Source organism: Cygnus atratus, chromosome 4 (genome assembly GCF_013377495.2).
Source record: "Cygnus atratus isolate AKBS03 ecotype Queensland, Australia chromosome 4, CAtr_DNAZoo_HiC_assembly, whole genome shotgun sequence".
Classification (NCBI taxonomy): domain Eukaryota; kingdom Metazoa; phylum Chordata; class Aves; order Anseriformes; family Anatidae; genus Cygnus; species Cygnus atratus.
In genome coordinates, this window is record NC_066365.1 from 31,715,691 (window position 1) to 31,729,382 (window position 13,692).

At 35.3% G+C, this 13,692-nt stretch overlaps 1 protein-coding gene across 3 annotated transcripts in view; it reads right to left on the reverse strand.

Moving 5' to 3' along the window:
- The window catches only part of LOC118249137 (uncharacterized), a 59,384-nt gene that overhangs the window by 22,892 nt on the left and 22,800 nt on the right, over positions 1–13,692 (reverse strand). For 2 of the 3 annotated variants that reach the window (XM_035548825.2, XM_050710307.1), the window contains exons 12-13: positions 11,314–11,425; positions 6,962–7,064 (exon numbers count right to left, since the gene is read on the reverse strand). In XM_035548825.2, the coding sequence (XP_035404718.1) occupies positions 6,962–7,064; positions 11,314–11,425 (215 nt within the window). The remainder of the gene's footprint in view (positions 1–6,961; positions 7,065–11,313; positions 11,426–13,692) is intronic. The other variant, XM_035548832.2, reaches the window with a different exon arrangement.

The following is a 13,692-nucleotide window of genomic DNA, read 5'->3' on the forward strand; positions in this document are numbered from 1 at the left end:
TTTAGTCGTCGTTCTGTGCTATTCAAATCCTACCTTAAAGGCCACACCTAATTTTTGTTTCTGATTTCTTTTTATCCTTTACTCTTGTCAAAAATACTATTTCTGCACAATTCTGTGTATTTTTCAACAGAATAAAACATTACACAGTATATGAAAGAAAGATGCTATACCGCATGACATTTTTTGTGAAATGTTTTGGCGTAAAAAGCATCAAAATGGTCTGACTAGTGGAAGTCTAAAAGCTTTAAGTAGTTTAAATTCGAAAGGTGACACTTCTTTCTTTGAAGCTTCACTGAGTTCCAAAAGACAATCTTGTCTCATGTTCACCAACTTATGTTTTTTGACCTTAACCTGTTTGTCCCTCATTTTTCTGGTGATTCAATTAGTTCAACCAAAAGCTTATTAAATGTATTTACTTCATATTCTAAGGAATTATATATGCGGCATTTATTTGTAACTCAACTGTTCCTACAATACAGTTAAGTACAAAATATGTACTTCTGCAACGTGGTCAATTATACATTCTAATTATTTTATGTCCACTGAATACAGCAGATACACTATCTTCTGCAATGTTATTCTCAAACAAAAAAAAACAGGGCCTGTAATAAACTGCTAGGACTAGGACATTTCTTGAAGTATCTTCCAACACACTTATGAGATCAGTCATAATATTTACATACACTCAAGCACTTTAAAATCTCAAGCTGTATTAACCAGCTGTCATCTTAGTGTCAAACTCCGGTCATTTTAATGTGAAATAAGGGTCAGCACATGATTTTAGCTATTAATAAAACATTTCTTAGCTACTGAACTATTAAACTATAAATGACAGTTTCCCTCATCAAGGCTCTTCTTAAGCCTCTTCTACACCAGGCTTTACTCAGAATGATCTATACAAATTTAAAAAAATACAATATAAAATACACTGCAACAAAAAAACTGTTTAAATGCTAACCATAAGGCTGATTGGACTGTATGTGATTTTCGCCAGTACTTTCACTGAACAGTACAAGCCTAGTCTCTGCTAACTACCTTTTATGAAGTGAGGATGCATTTCTATAGACTAGGCTATGCAGGACTATGCTGAACTCCCAGAGGCTACTACAGACTTAAAAATCTGAGCCTATACATCTCAGATTCTTCACTGCAAAGGATAAAGCATAGAACAAGAAAACAGCTCTAAAACTCTGCTATTAAGACTCAACATTAAAGACAAACTTATTTTCCAGGAGACCATACGTGCATTAAAAATCAGACAAAATTGTTATTACGTTAAAGAAAAAACAATTTTCAAGGTATTGGGAAATAAAACGTAGTAAACTGAAAGCATTATTTCACCAACTGGAAGTTTAGCAATCTCGGGTGCTACTTGTAAAAAAGATAAGATTGTTTTCTTTTAATACTAAGTATCACTTTAAGCCCTTTAAATGTGCATAATCCAAATGAGAACAGATTAAGTGTTTAAACTGGCAAACTAAATACCAGGCTCAAGAGAAGTTTACAGTGAAAGCGTTCCATCCCAAACAGAAAATAAACAACAAATCACTCTAATGTATGGCATGTCTATATACAGTTACTTCAGATTCTTCTCTAGGCTTAAGAATCTCATCTGCAATTTGAATAATATGAACTAGATATTTGTACTTTAGAACAGTAAGCACTGTGCAAGTATGCTCATGTGCCTCAGCGGTCTTCAATAAAAACAATGGGAATTTAAAACACATTAGTAAAAAAAAGTTACAAGATAGCTATAAAAATCCTAGTTTTCTTTATTATGTAAGCTTATTTTTTTTAATGCCACCTTACCAAACTTCTCTCTTGCAGATCTAACACCTTGTATATATTGCAGAGCACAAAACCACGTGTGCTTCAGCCCATTCCAACATATATAAAAAAATACTCCTTTATTTTTTCTTTCTGACATTGAGAAAGAGAGTTCATAAGAAACAGGGAATTTCAAATCAGCACACTGCTTTGGGATTGTTGTCTTTCTACTGATTTTCTGAAATAGAAATCTACCATAAAGGGGAAAAATAATAAACAGCAATCCCAAACTGATCAAAAATTATACAGCTCTCCTTTATAAGGATTAAGTTCTATATACGAATATACAAAAATATATCGAAAAACATTTTAAAGTAATCAAAGTCACAAAAACGAGTCAAAATAAAATAAATACTGACATTACGGCTTAAGATTCATTACAACAACTAAAAAGCATGTCTCTGACACAAGATAGAGCACAGAGTTTTAAGTCTCTGCTGTGAAGCATTATGAAGATCATTCTTCATCAACACTGTTGCAATATGCCTTTTAATCACAGCAAGAATTTATTTTCATCTTGCTCTTGTTCCCTGCAAAGACTGAGAAATTAACTGAAAATTCCTTGAAAATTTTATTGGGCAGAGTTCAAAAAGTTTTGACCAAAGTGATTTAAACTTAGTCTAAGTGAAAGCCACCAAAACTAGGTTTTTATTGCTGGCCACTAATGAAATTAATACCTTTATTAACTACAATTTGTAATTCCCATTTTATGGTATTATTACCAAACTAAAGCTACCTACCAAGTCTAGCTCAAGGCACCATAAGAAATGACTAGCAGGCTGAAACAACCTGGACTGACAGCATTCCTGGATTTCATCAGAAAAGATATTGCTGACAACCACCACTAAATTTAAGAGCCTGGGTTTGACATTGCCTTCCTCTAAGGATATTTAAAAAAACAACTCCTGTACTGGAGAAGGAACTCTTACACCCCCAATCCTTATTCTGACCTATTAAAGCTCCTCTCTCTCTACTCTTCATTCCTAGATGAAGAGTATTCGGCTAATCTGGTCCCCTTAAATATCAGTGGAGGTCCTCTCTAGCATTTCTTACAGGGAAAGCAGAACCAAAGATCCTGATTGAAGTTCTTTTGTGGTCATGCTTCCTTCCACTATCTCAGGAAACCATCTGTACAGCAGACAGACCACCTTGCAGTGTTATTGCACTACAAAGCTTTTTTGGTCATGTTATATAGTCCTCTAAAGATTCCTGGATGAAAGGTGGTATATATTAAAATTATATGAAAGAAGAATGAAGTTATGAACCATACTGCACAGTCACTAGATACAGTCCAAGTAGAGGAGACAAACTCTTCTAGTTGCTCATTTGTTCCCCCCCCCCCACACTTTCTGTCTAGTACAGACCAAATGGATGTTGTTTCCGTAGGTCACTCAAAATGTTCAAAAAAATTGAATTCAGTGTTTTAGTTCAAGTGACATCACCCTGCAATTCAGCAATTCCTCCTTTCCCCTTGTTGCTGGTTATTATGGTTAATTTGTTCCTGTTTCTTTATTTTTCATTGAAAATGCCTACAAAAAGAAGGTGTTTGTTCCTGCCCACCCCCTAAGTCAATCACTATTATAATCGCTACCTGTCCTCCTGGAAGACACAGAAGAGCTCAGGGGCCCATGACAAAGCTGGCAATCATTGAAACCCAGAGCTTTGTTGCTCAAAGTGCAAGCATGTACTTCTTTATAAGAAAAATACATGCTTAAAACCTCAGCTGGTGTGCAGCTCCTCAACTGTCACCATTTCAGTAGAATTAAGTCACTCATTCTACATACATACACAGACTCACGTGGGATGTGCAAAACCACATCTGATATGCATGCTGCACACACGTAAGAGGCAGCATCCACAGCTATTTTCATTTAATGTCCAGCAAGAGAAAGCAAATCAGCACCATATAAAATGGAGCCTCAGGTGCTCGTGCACAGAGCCCTTACTCAAGGTACAGGAGTTTTGAATTCTGGGTCCTCCTCTGTCCATGGAGGCTCCTGCCCTTGAGTGAAACAGAGGGGAGAGAAGCTTGGGGAAAGGGGGGAGGAAGCTATGAACATCAGGTCCTGCTATTAGAGAATTCACCTATGGGAACATCAATCTGAATTCTGGCTTCTGCTCCCAACATCACTTGTACATCTGTCCAACAAAAGATCAAATTTAAGTCTTGTTAATGGACCCGTCTGGTTTAGGACATTTAAGCAGCAGTCATTCCTTGTTCTGCTCTTCACAGCATGTGCTGGCAGCCTACATCACTGTCAGAAACTAAGCATCAGAAGATGATTCATTGATTAGCACACTACTAGTAAATGTCTGGCAGTGTTGCATTAATTATTCTCTTTAGAGAGATTTAGCCAAAAAAAAAAAGCTTCAAAACCACTGCCTTAGGAGTATTCCACATCAACAAGCAGCCCACTAAACATTTAAAATCCCAAATCTGGCTCTTCTCTACACATAGATTTTATCTGTGCAAGCAATATGGAAATCTGCTACATCACAGCAACCGAAAGAATCGACTGTATGAAGCAATCTTAGTCTTTACAAATTAGAAAACTGACTATTCATGGATTTGTGTTCAAGGATTTGGAAGCATTCTAGTAAACAGCTCTGATGCCCTCTGATACTAGTAATTTACTTCAAGGAGGCCAAAAACCTTGCTTGCCAGGTACAGGAATCCAACAGAAGTGTTATTTATCACCAGATGCCCCAGACAATTCCAGGAATACGCTCCTTCCCACTACTGCTCATTAGCAGAGGTCCTATGAAGTGAAGGAGACTTTTTAGTTAATAAATGCTGCAAGATATTCTATAAAGTTTAAGCTGTCCCTTTACAAAACAAAGCCAGCATCACCACAATCGCACATTCAGGCTGTCTAACCTGACACTACCAGAAAAACATCTGTTCCACGAAGAGCTCTGAAAACATGAACTGAAAGCTTGCCAGCCACCTCAAGAAATAGATGTTCACATACTATGGTAACTCAGTTATAATACTATGCTGTACTATCCGAGTTGGGTAGCACAGATTTTTGACTTTTCTGTTCTTTAGACAATTTAGACAATAGTGGAGAAAGGAAAAACTGAAACCTTAACAAACCTAGCACCTTCTGACATCAAACAAGGTTTATTTGCACAGCAGTTGCTTGTGAACGAAGAGGCACACATTAAGAATTTGGACAGACAAGTACATATGCATTAACATCAGATCCTAAAAGTAGGCACTTGTTTTAAAATCCATCCAGCTTTCTTTTGTTCACAGAGATACCTGCTAGGGATTGTCTGTGCATATATAAAATAAAGAACAAGAATAGATCTTTACTTCCAGCAATGTTACATAGCCTACATAAATAATGACAAAGGAGAAACTACTTCAATTATGAATCCTTAACTAATTTTAGAAATGCTAGCTTGGTCTAACTGAGACAGTACAACTTTTCATTCATTAGAAAAAGCGACTGTGGAAACAGTGTGTATCTGTGGTAAATGCTGATCTGCTAACCAACCTTCAAAAGTGCAAAATATTTTAAAATCAACTCCACGAATATTCCTGATTACTTCTACATAATTGTATTCAATCCTTTAGAAGGCAGAAGGAAAAAAAGGAAGAAAAATGTGACCATTCATCGACCCCGCCTCTATAAACACAGCTTTAAAAAACATACATTATCTACAGCCGTGATACCACTGTAAAAACTGCAACACAGAATGTGCTTTGTTCCATACAATTTTGAATCCAATAAAAATAAAGCATTGGCTAATTTTTTAATTGCAAGGCAACAAGTAGCCCCCATTAATCAGGATGATAGATGTGCTATGGAAGTTGACATTCAGGTTAAGCTCAAGTAATTCAATTTTGAAGATCCATGTAAATCCTGTGTATTTCTCCACAAGTTACAGAGAAGCAGTTGCAACATATCTGAGCTCTCATCTTCAAAATTAAGATGCCCAAATTTAAAATGGATTTTTTAAAAATTGGGTAAGTGTCCATAGCGTAAGCAGCAGTCAAATCACAACATGTGAACATGCTACTTACAACTGAGATGGATATAGTGGTGACACTTAGGTGTGACTTGGGAAGAGAACAGAGAGGAGAAAAAAAGAAGAGTTTGCTTAAAGTGATCAAATAGTAAATCCTTCTTGAAAGCTACAAGAACACAATGAAATTTACAAAGAACAAATGTGAAAGTTTTTTGGAACAAACATCTAATAAACAAAAGAAGCATACATCATTCACAACCTCATGCAAATACTTAGACTACATACACTTAAAACTAAGATTGGCTTATAATTAAATCCTGGTATTTTATCTTTCTCTCTCAAGTCCATGGAAAATGTCTTGCTATGGTTGCCTGACATCACATTCACTCAAAGTCAAACGTTAAAGTCATTAATTTGAGGCTAGACATAATTGTGCAGAATGAGAATTTAAGTTGAGGAGCTAATATGCACAGCGTGAATAAAGAATTAGATGCAGCCCATTAGGATTCTCACTGCAGTATCATATTAAAACGCTTTTAATTAGATCTGAAAGTTTGACTTCTCTACATAAGCAGCTACACATTAAACAGCTTAGAAGTACAGTAGTATTTATGAAAAACACACTACAGTAACATCAGATAACTAAGTGCTGAAGAGAATCTTAAAAAACCCTTGAACTATACAGCTCCTCATGTACTGTGATGTTACAGAAAGTCATTGTGATAAATTTTTGCCAGCTGATTACCATTCTTAACATTTATTTCTGGTGAGTTCTAAATAGGATTACTGAGTTTTAATAACATAAACCAGAATAAAAACACCGTCACATATCAGTGTAACCATGAGTAGGAAAATAAAAACAAATGATAAAAAAAATGTAGAAAGGGACAACAGCAGATGGATGAAAAGTCTCAAAGAAAGAAAAAGTGGACTTCCAGAACTTCCATTTTACTGTTTTTTTTGTTTTGTTTTGTTTTGTTTAAAAAAAAAAAACATGTCTGTGTGTCTTGTCTCTACAACAAACAAATACATTAAAAAGGAACTACGATTTTACTACTATGGGTGCAATGAAACAATGGAACTAAGTCTTTGGGTGCTAGTCAGGCTCAGGAACAAGAAAAGGTAACTTTAAATTCTTAGAGAAAGATGTATTTACCCATGCCAGTTCCAGCTGGTGCAATCTCTTTGGAGAAGATTTCTAAAGCTTCTTTTCGCTTATGATGTACAGCAAGCCAAATGACAGCTTCCCGAGGACCCTGCTTCGAAAAAAAGCGTAAGTAAGATTTGCTTTGAAGAACATCTATTATATTTGCCAAATCAAAAAGTAACTGTAGCTCAGCATTCAAATTACATCTAATGGGAACGTTTAGTGCTTATCCAACATCACTATAATTTTGGTTAATGTTTTATCATCTTTTTCTTTTGCTACCATGAAATCAACTATTGGAAATTTCAGACTGCTACAACACCAAGTAACTTCTCCATCCCAAAGAACCAAGCACTATAACAAACAGTAATTTATGAGAAAATAAATACTTTGCTGTACTCGGTGGGATGGGCAAACCAATTGTCCTCTTATTTTTAAGCACGTTGAGAATACTTTGGGGGTCAAGTAAGCCTGCCAAGTTTACTTCTCTTATCATCAAAAAGCAAACAGATCTACTCAGGAAAAAAGAAGTCAAACCTAATCCTTGGGAGTTAAACAGGAGAACTGAACTTTTTTAAACCAGCAGTTTTCCAACAAAAACACTGGACACCCCTTCAAATGTAAACCTAACCACTACTGTCCCTACTCTATAGCCAATACAATTCCCTCTGTAGATAAGCACTCTCTCTTATGATTTTTCTTCTGTAAAAATCTTTTTTGCCACTGAAAAAATTCACCACTGGAAACCATATACTGGCAAAAGCCTCGGAGTGAACTTCTAACTCTAGTATTTTAAGCAGGTTTCAAATTCTAAGTCTGTCCCTAAGCATCTCTTACTTTTTCCCTAAAACAAACATAGCTGTTACCATCATATACAATTCCAAAATTACTTAAAGCAATTGCCAATTTACACAGCTTGGCATAGTGAAAAATGCTAAACCATTAAGCCTAAAAAAAAAAAAATATGAATTTATGCATTAGAGTCCTCTTAAATTTAACCATAGCATAACAAAACAACCTTTTTTCTTTTCGTATTTTAAGACTTCAGTAAACAGTTTAAACTCAAAAACACACACACACAAGTTTTCCTCTTCAAAATAACTACAGAAACTCCAAGCTAGATCTGAACTCTGAAACTGCCTTTTAACACATTTCCTAACTCTAGTGCTACTTATTTGAATTGCCCACATTTCTGTAAAGCTGCATTCTTTAAAAATGTTACATAAAATTAAACAGCAAATTTAATTTTAGCTTTTGAAATGCTGATGTCTTGTACATTAGGATCATTTTCCTGTGTGTATACTGTTACATTTTCACAAAAAATGATACTATAGAACGTGTCAACATCAGAAAATCTCAAGTCAATTTCAGGAATTTAAGTAACTTCAACAATGTAAGAACACGGATGCATTTCCTATTGGCAGCTGCTGAAACGGTGTTTATAATAAACGCTGGAGTACTCTACACCAAGCATTCTGGATAGCGTAAGATTATCCCAAAGAGGGGGGTTATATTAACAGACTACTAAATTCTGTATTCCAACTCAAACATATGGTAAAATCCCCAAATGAACAAACTCACTGACACCAGCTCATACCAATGTAGGGATATTTACCAATTTATCATAACTGGTGACCAGCTAAAACCCAGTTAATGAAGGGCCTTCACAGAAGAATATGGCTATGATACAAATTCAACTTATTTTTTTAAAAAACATTCCCAAAGCTATCAAGAGATTCATTAATTACTACTATTAACAAGTAATAGGAAATACTCTTGCAGAAAGCATGCTTATGCATTCAATTCACATCTGCTTCCTGCTTCTAAACTGTACCATGTCTTCAGTAGTCTAAGTTCTATGTTTACCTCTATGCCCACAGATGCAAGGTAGTGAATGATACTATGGTCTAAGAAAATAGTAAGTCGAGTCCTGTTCTCAGGAGGTGAATCCAGTATCAGAACTGAAGATACAGGCTATTTTACAGTCATTTATCTTACAGTATCGTAAGTTTTAAAAAAAATACACACAAATAGCAAACCAAGGATATATTTCAAGTTTAAAGATGTGTTGTAAAAGGGTTATTAAAAACTAACATTTTAATTAACTAAGCATTCCTGTTGTACTGTTAAGAGTAAAATAATTTACTTATATCCATATTTAGCACAGTTTTTATATAATGAACTAAAATCTGATGTCCTGTTAATATGTCTCTTTCACATGAAACATATCCAGTATTCTCTAAATCATGAACTTGTTGATACTGTGACATTGTCATAAACCCCTTCTTCCTCAAGAACAGAAAACCAGAGCAGGAGGTATTAAAAATTATATACCACCAGGGCTACTCCGTGCTGATTCAGGTCCCTTGCTCCTGCTGACAAAGCAAGCTATTAGAGTGTCAAGGAACAACTATGTAAACAGGGGGAACTGAAAAAGGAAAGGAAGCAAGCATTTCTGAATTTCTCAAGACTACTTTCTGTTGTCAGCAATAGTCGATGCTGTACACATCAGCTCAGACTATGCTATAGTGGTCTACCTAGGTCTGGGATATACTTAACTTCACAGTTACAGAGGAATACCTTTGCATCCAGTTTGAAACACCTGTGTGGGAATTCATTCAGCCATACCAGACATTTACACTGAGCTCCAAATACTGTTGGGTACCCAATTCCTGTCTTGGTATTCTGAGACATATTTCCCTCTCTTAAGTTTAGATGGTAGAATCTTCAAAGCAGGGACTGTTTCCTTGGCTGTTAATTCATTGCCTAGCCTAATGTGGCTCTGGTTTTGAGCACTTATTTGCAATCCAAATAACTGCATTTAATTTTGTATGGAAATACATGATAAGAAAGTGAATACATGATTCTGAAACCCCAAAGGGCAGATGTTTTCCTTAGAAGACTACAACTTTGTTTGAAATGGCAGAGCAATGGCCACTCCTCCCCCATTCTTCTCACACTCCTACCACTGCTTTCCAAATGAAAACTCTTCTGGTTAGTTTCTTCTAACTCTTGGTTTCTTCTAATTGTTGAAGGACCGGGGTGAAGGGGGTAAAGCAGTAGAGCATTTTCCTGTATTTCAGCCTTAACTCTCACATCCTATTGCTGGCATGTATGTGCTTTCCATACAACGTAGATAATGCTCTGCTCTACTTTTATAATATATATAAGACTTAGGAGCAGACATATTCAGTGAACTGTAAGAAAGGCAAACTGAACAGTAAGAACAGAAAAACTGTTCTTTTCCAAGTCATTACTCACTCTATACAACAAGTAATACAGAAAACTTTACATAATATAACATTACAGAATGTAATACAATTCATAATCATAAGGAGCTAGTACAAAGAGAACACATACAAGTTCAATATCTGGAAAATCTGTTCCTATGTTCCAAAACTTTGATTCTGTAATCTCAATAACATAGCAGGGTTTATGGTCCTAAAAGGAAAGAGACCACATCATACAGATGGTTCATCAGGAAGCAACTCTTGCTGCTGTGCAGAATGACACCGAAGTCCAAGCACTAAAGTAAGCAGCTGCATACATAACTTGCCTCATTTACATGAACAATTTCTATAATAAGAACATCACTATCTTTTTCAGTATTTTTCTATACATACAAATTTTCAGCTATTTTACATGTTAGCATTTCTAAGATCCAACTCAGAGCTGAGTTATGCCAGTACCTTAATGGTTTTGCAAGACTGCAATTAATAAAAAAGAATTAAATCCTACTGTTTTAGAACAAGCGAAGCTGTCTAAATATTTTAAGTGTATGTAAGTGGGGACAAGATTTACAGTCTTCTTCCTTTAAAAAGGACTTTCACATTCTAGATTAGGAAAACAAACTGGGTATCACAGCTGCAGTAGTTACAGCCATCATTCGTATTCTTACAGATGAATATAACAAGTCACAAAACATGACACAGAATTATGTAGTTGAGGATTGTTTCACAGATAGGACCCACAGGCAGTTTTAAAGTTGCACAGGCAAAAATAGTTCTGTCATTTCCAGACTCAACAACCTTTATAATGTGGTCTTTTAAATTGCATTAGACACAACTTTAAGTCTAATTTATAAGAACTTTTATAAGACATTTCTTTAGATGAATAACATTAGAACAGACTACAATAACATTTTTATAAGATTTCTTATCAGTGCTTCTGGAAGATCCAAAACTGTGAAGTTTTTGTCACTATAATTTTGTACACTAAGTATAACACTGAATTCTTTGCAAGATGGTGGGGTGAAATTCCCAAGATGACAGTGACTTCCTTTAAAGTTACAGAAAAGATAACAATATGGAAAGATTAAAAGAGGTCAGTAAAAGTTTAAGAACACTCCACTGAATACTTACATCATCTCTACTCCTTCTAGCATGAGGTCCATAAGTATCTTCAGACCCTAAAACCTGTATGTTAACTGCACTGTAATCTTCATACCCAAGCTGACTGAAAATAAGACGAGTCCTGCAACAAATGATTGTTTTTTAATTAGTAAACTGCCTCAAAGTAATTATCTTGAAGTAGCCCCACATGGTCCGCAGAGGTTAGTTCTGATGTAAACTGGACTATGAACACTTTTCACTAAGCAAATGCATCTGAATACTATATCAAGTGATGCAGTATCAATCATATAATCAAGTGATAAATACAAAGTTACACCTCTCAATTTATCCCTAGGTTTCAATTTGAGCCATTTTTCTATTCAAATTATTTTTAAAATTACAGGCAAAGACAAATCAATTTCAGGTTTTTTTTAATCTTTAAAATGAGAGCAGCTGAAAATGGCATTACAGTATATGCAGTCTTCCTGGTTTTCACACTGGTAATTCAGCCCTTATCTCCATTCCTCCTATAAAGTATTACAACCTACCAATAAACACATGAAACTACCTCATTACATCACAGGCATCAACAAAGGAAAATCTAACTGAAGAAGGAATTTGTATACAAACCTTAAAGGTAATTAGTTGGGATTAATGAACATACAACTCACATGCTAAGAATTAGATAAAGTTTTTAAAGAAAACTTTTCCTCATTATTCATGCCTGCCATCTTGTGAAATCCCCGAAACTCATTCTGTAAGTTCATTTCCACCCAAAGCATGTTGTTTCAAGAATGCCAAGCTTGTCCAGTCATGATTAGTAATGGGGATGACCATTACCTTTTTAAATACACTATAAAAACACATACTGTTTTAAGAGAGACAGCAATTAACACTTTTTGACAAATATTATACTCATATTAGAGCATTAGCAACAACTTTTAAAAGACAGCCCAATTCACAAGCACTGAATAAATTGTGAATGACCCTTACAGTCTTTTAAAAATAGTCATATAAAGTCCAAAAACCAAAATAGTCACAGTAGAAAATGAGAGGGGAAAAAAAGCTTTAAAATAATCCAACTGTTAGAAGTATGCAATGTTAATATGTTGGAAAAATAAGTTAAATTTTGAAGCACAAACTAGTTTTCCAGTAATCTTTATCTGGAAACCTTCTAGCTGTTTCAAAGATCTAATCAGTTGAAATGATGGAATTATGTTAGGATGAAAAAAATATTTTCCATCAATGGAACATTTTGAAGATCCTGATAATATCATCACTGTTACAAATATTAAACATGGCACCTGAAAATTTAAGCAGTGTATGGGACTTAAATACGCAACAATTAAAGAAATGCATTTTAAAGAGATGAAGGTGATCAGTGTACTGCAAATGAGGCCATTTTATTCCAATTAATGTGGAAAAAATACTTGATTTAAGGTATCTAAATATGAAAAAACAATGTTTGTAATAAGGTAGAATAATTTATCTAAAAACATTAGAGATCCCAGAGTCCCAAATATATTCTGTGGGTAGTTTTTAGCCCTTTAATGTGTCTTGCTACTGTAATAAAGAAGCTGAATTGTTTACAAAGGTATTTGAAATGAAGGAGAATATACTGACAGTCAATATTGTATATTGTGACTTTTAATACACGTAACAAGCTACAGCTGCTCCAGGCATGCTTCATGTGCTGGATGTCACTTATTACGCCAGTTAACCAGCCTATGACTATCTCCCACCAGCCCTTCTCTGAGGGATTATTCAGGACAGGACAGCACAACAAGCAGGTTGAATTTTCTAGAGCTCACAGTGGCAGCAGCACCACAATCTGTTTCAATCCAACAAAAGATGCGTGTAGTCCCATCTAAAATGGTGTCCAAGAGTAAACATGAAAGTTTCAAAAAAGGATATATGCTATTGAATGTTTTTAGAATACAATCTAGATCTATTGTATTTTTTTAGAATACAATCTAGATGTATTGTATTCTGTATTCCCCCTCCAATTTCCCCCTACCCCAACTTCCAAATATTTGAGTCACAGTGTCTTTGTATTTAACACCTCTTGAAGGTTCTTCCACCCCCCGTCTTCTCATCAGTTTTCTCAGTAGCTTTTGGAGATGTACCATTTTAGCATTCACAGCCCTCTGAATAAAGGGATTTCAGGGCTTAATTACAAATTCTGCATCAGCCTGCTCTCATCTGCTATGTCTCTTGAGGGAAATCACACAGCTCCTCTCTCATCATGGCACTGTACATGGGCATATAAGCAGTATGTTACTGCAAGTCCACAAATAACCTTGCATTTCTGAGAGGTGTCTAGCCTACATGGCTTGTTCCACAGGTCTATAATACAATGGAGGAGAAGTCTAAAACATTGCTGAAAGAAATAGCTCACATAACTAGAAA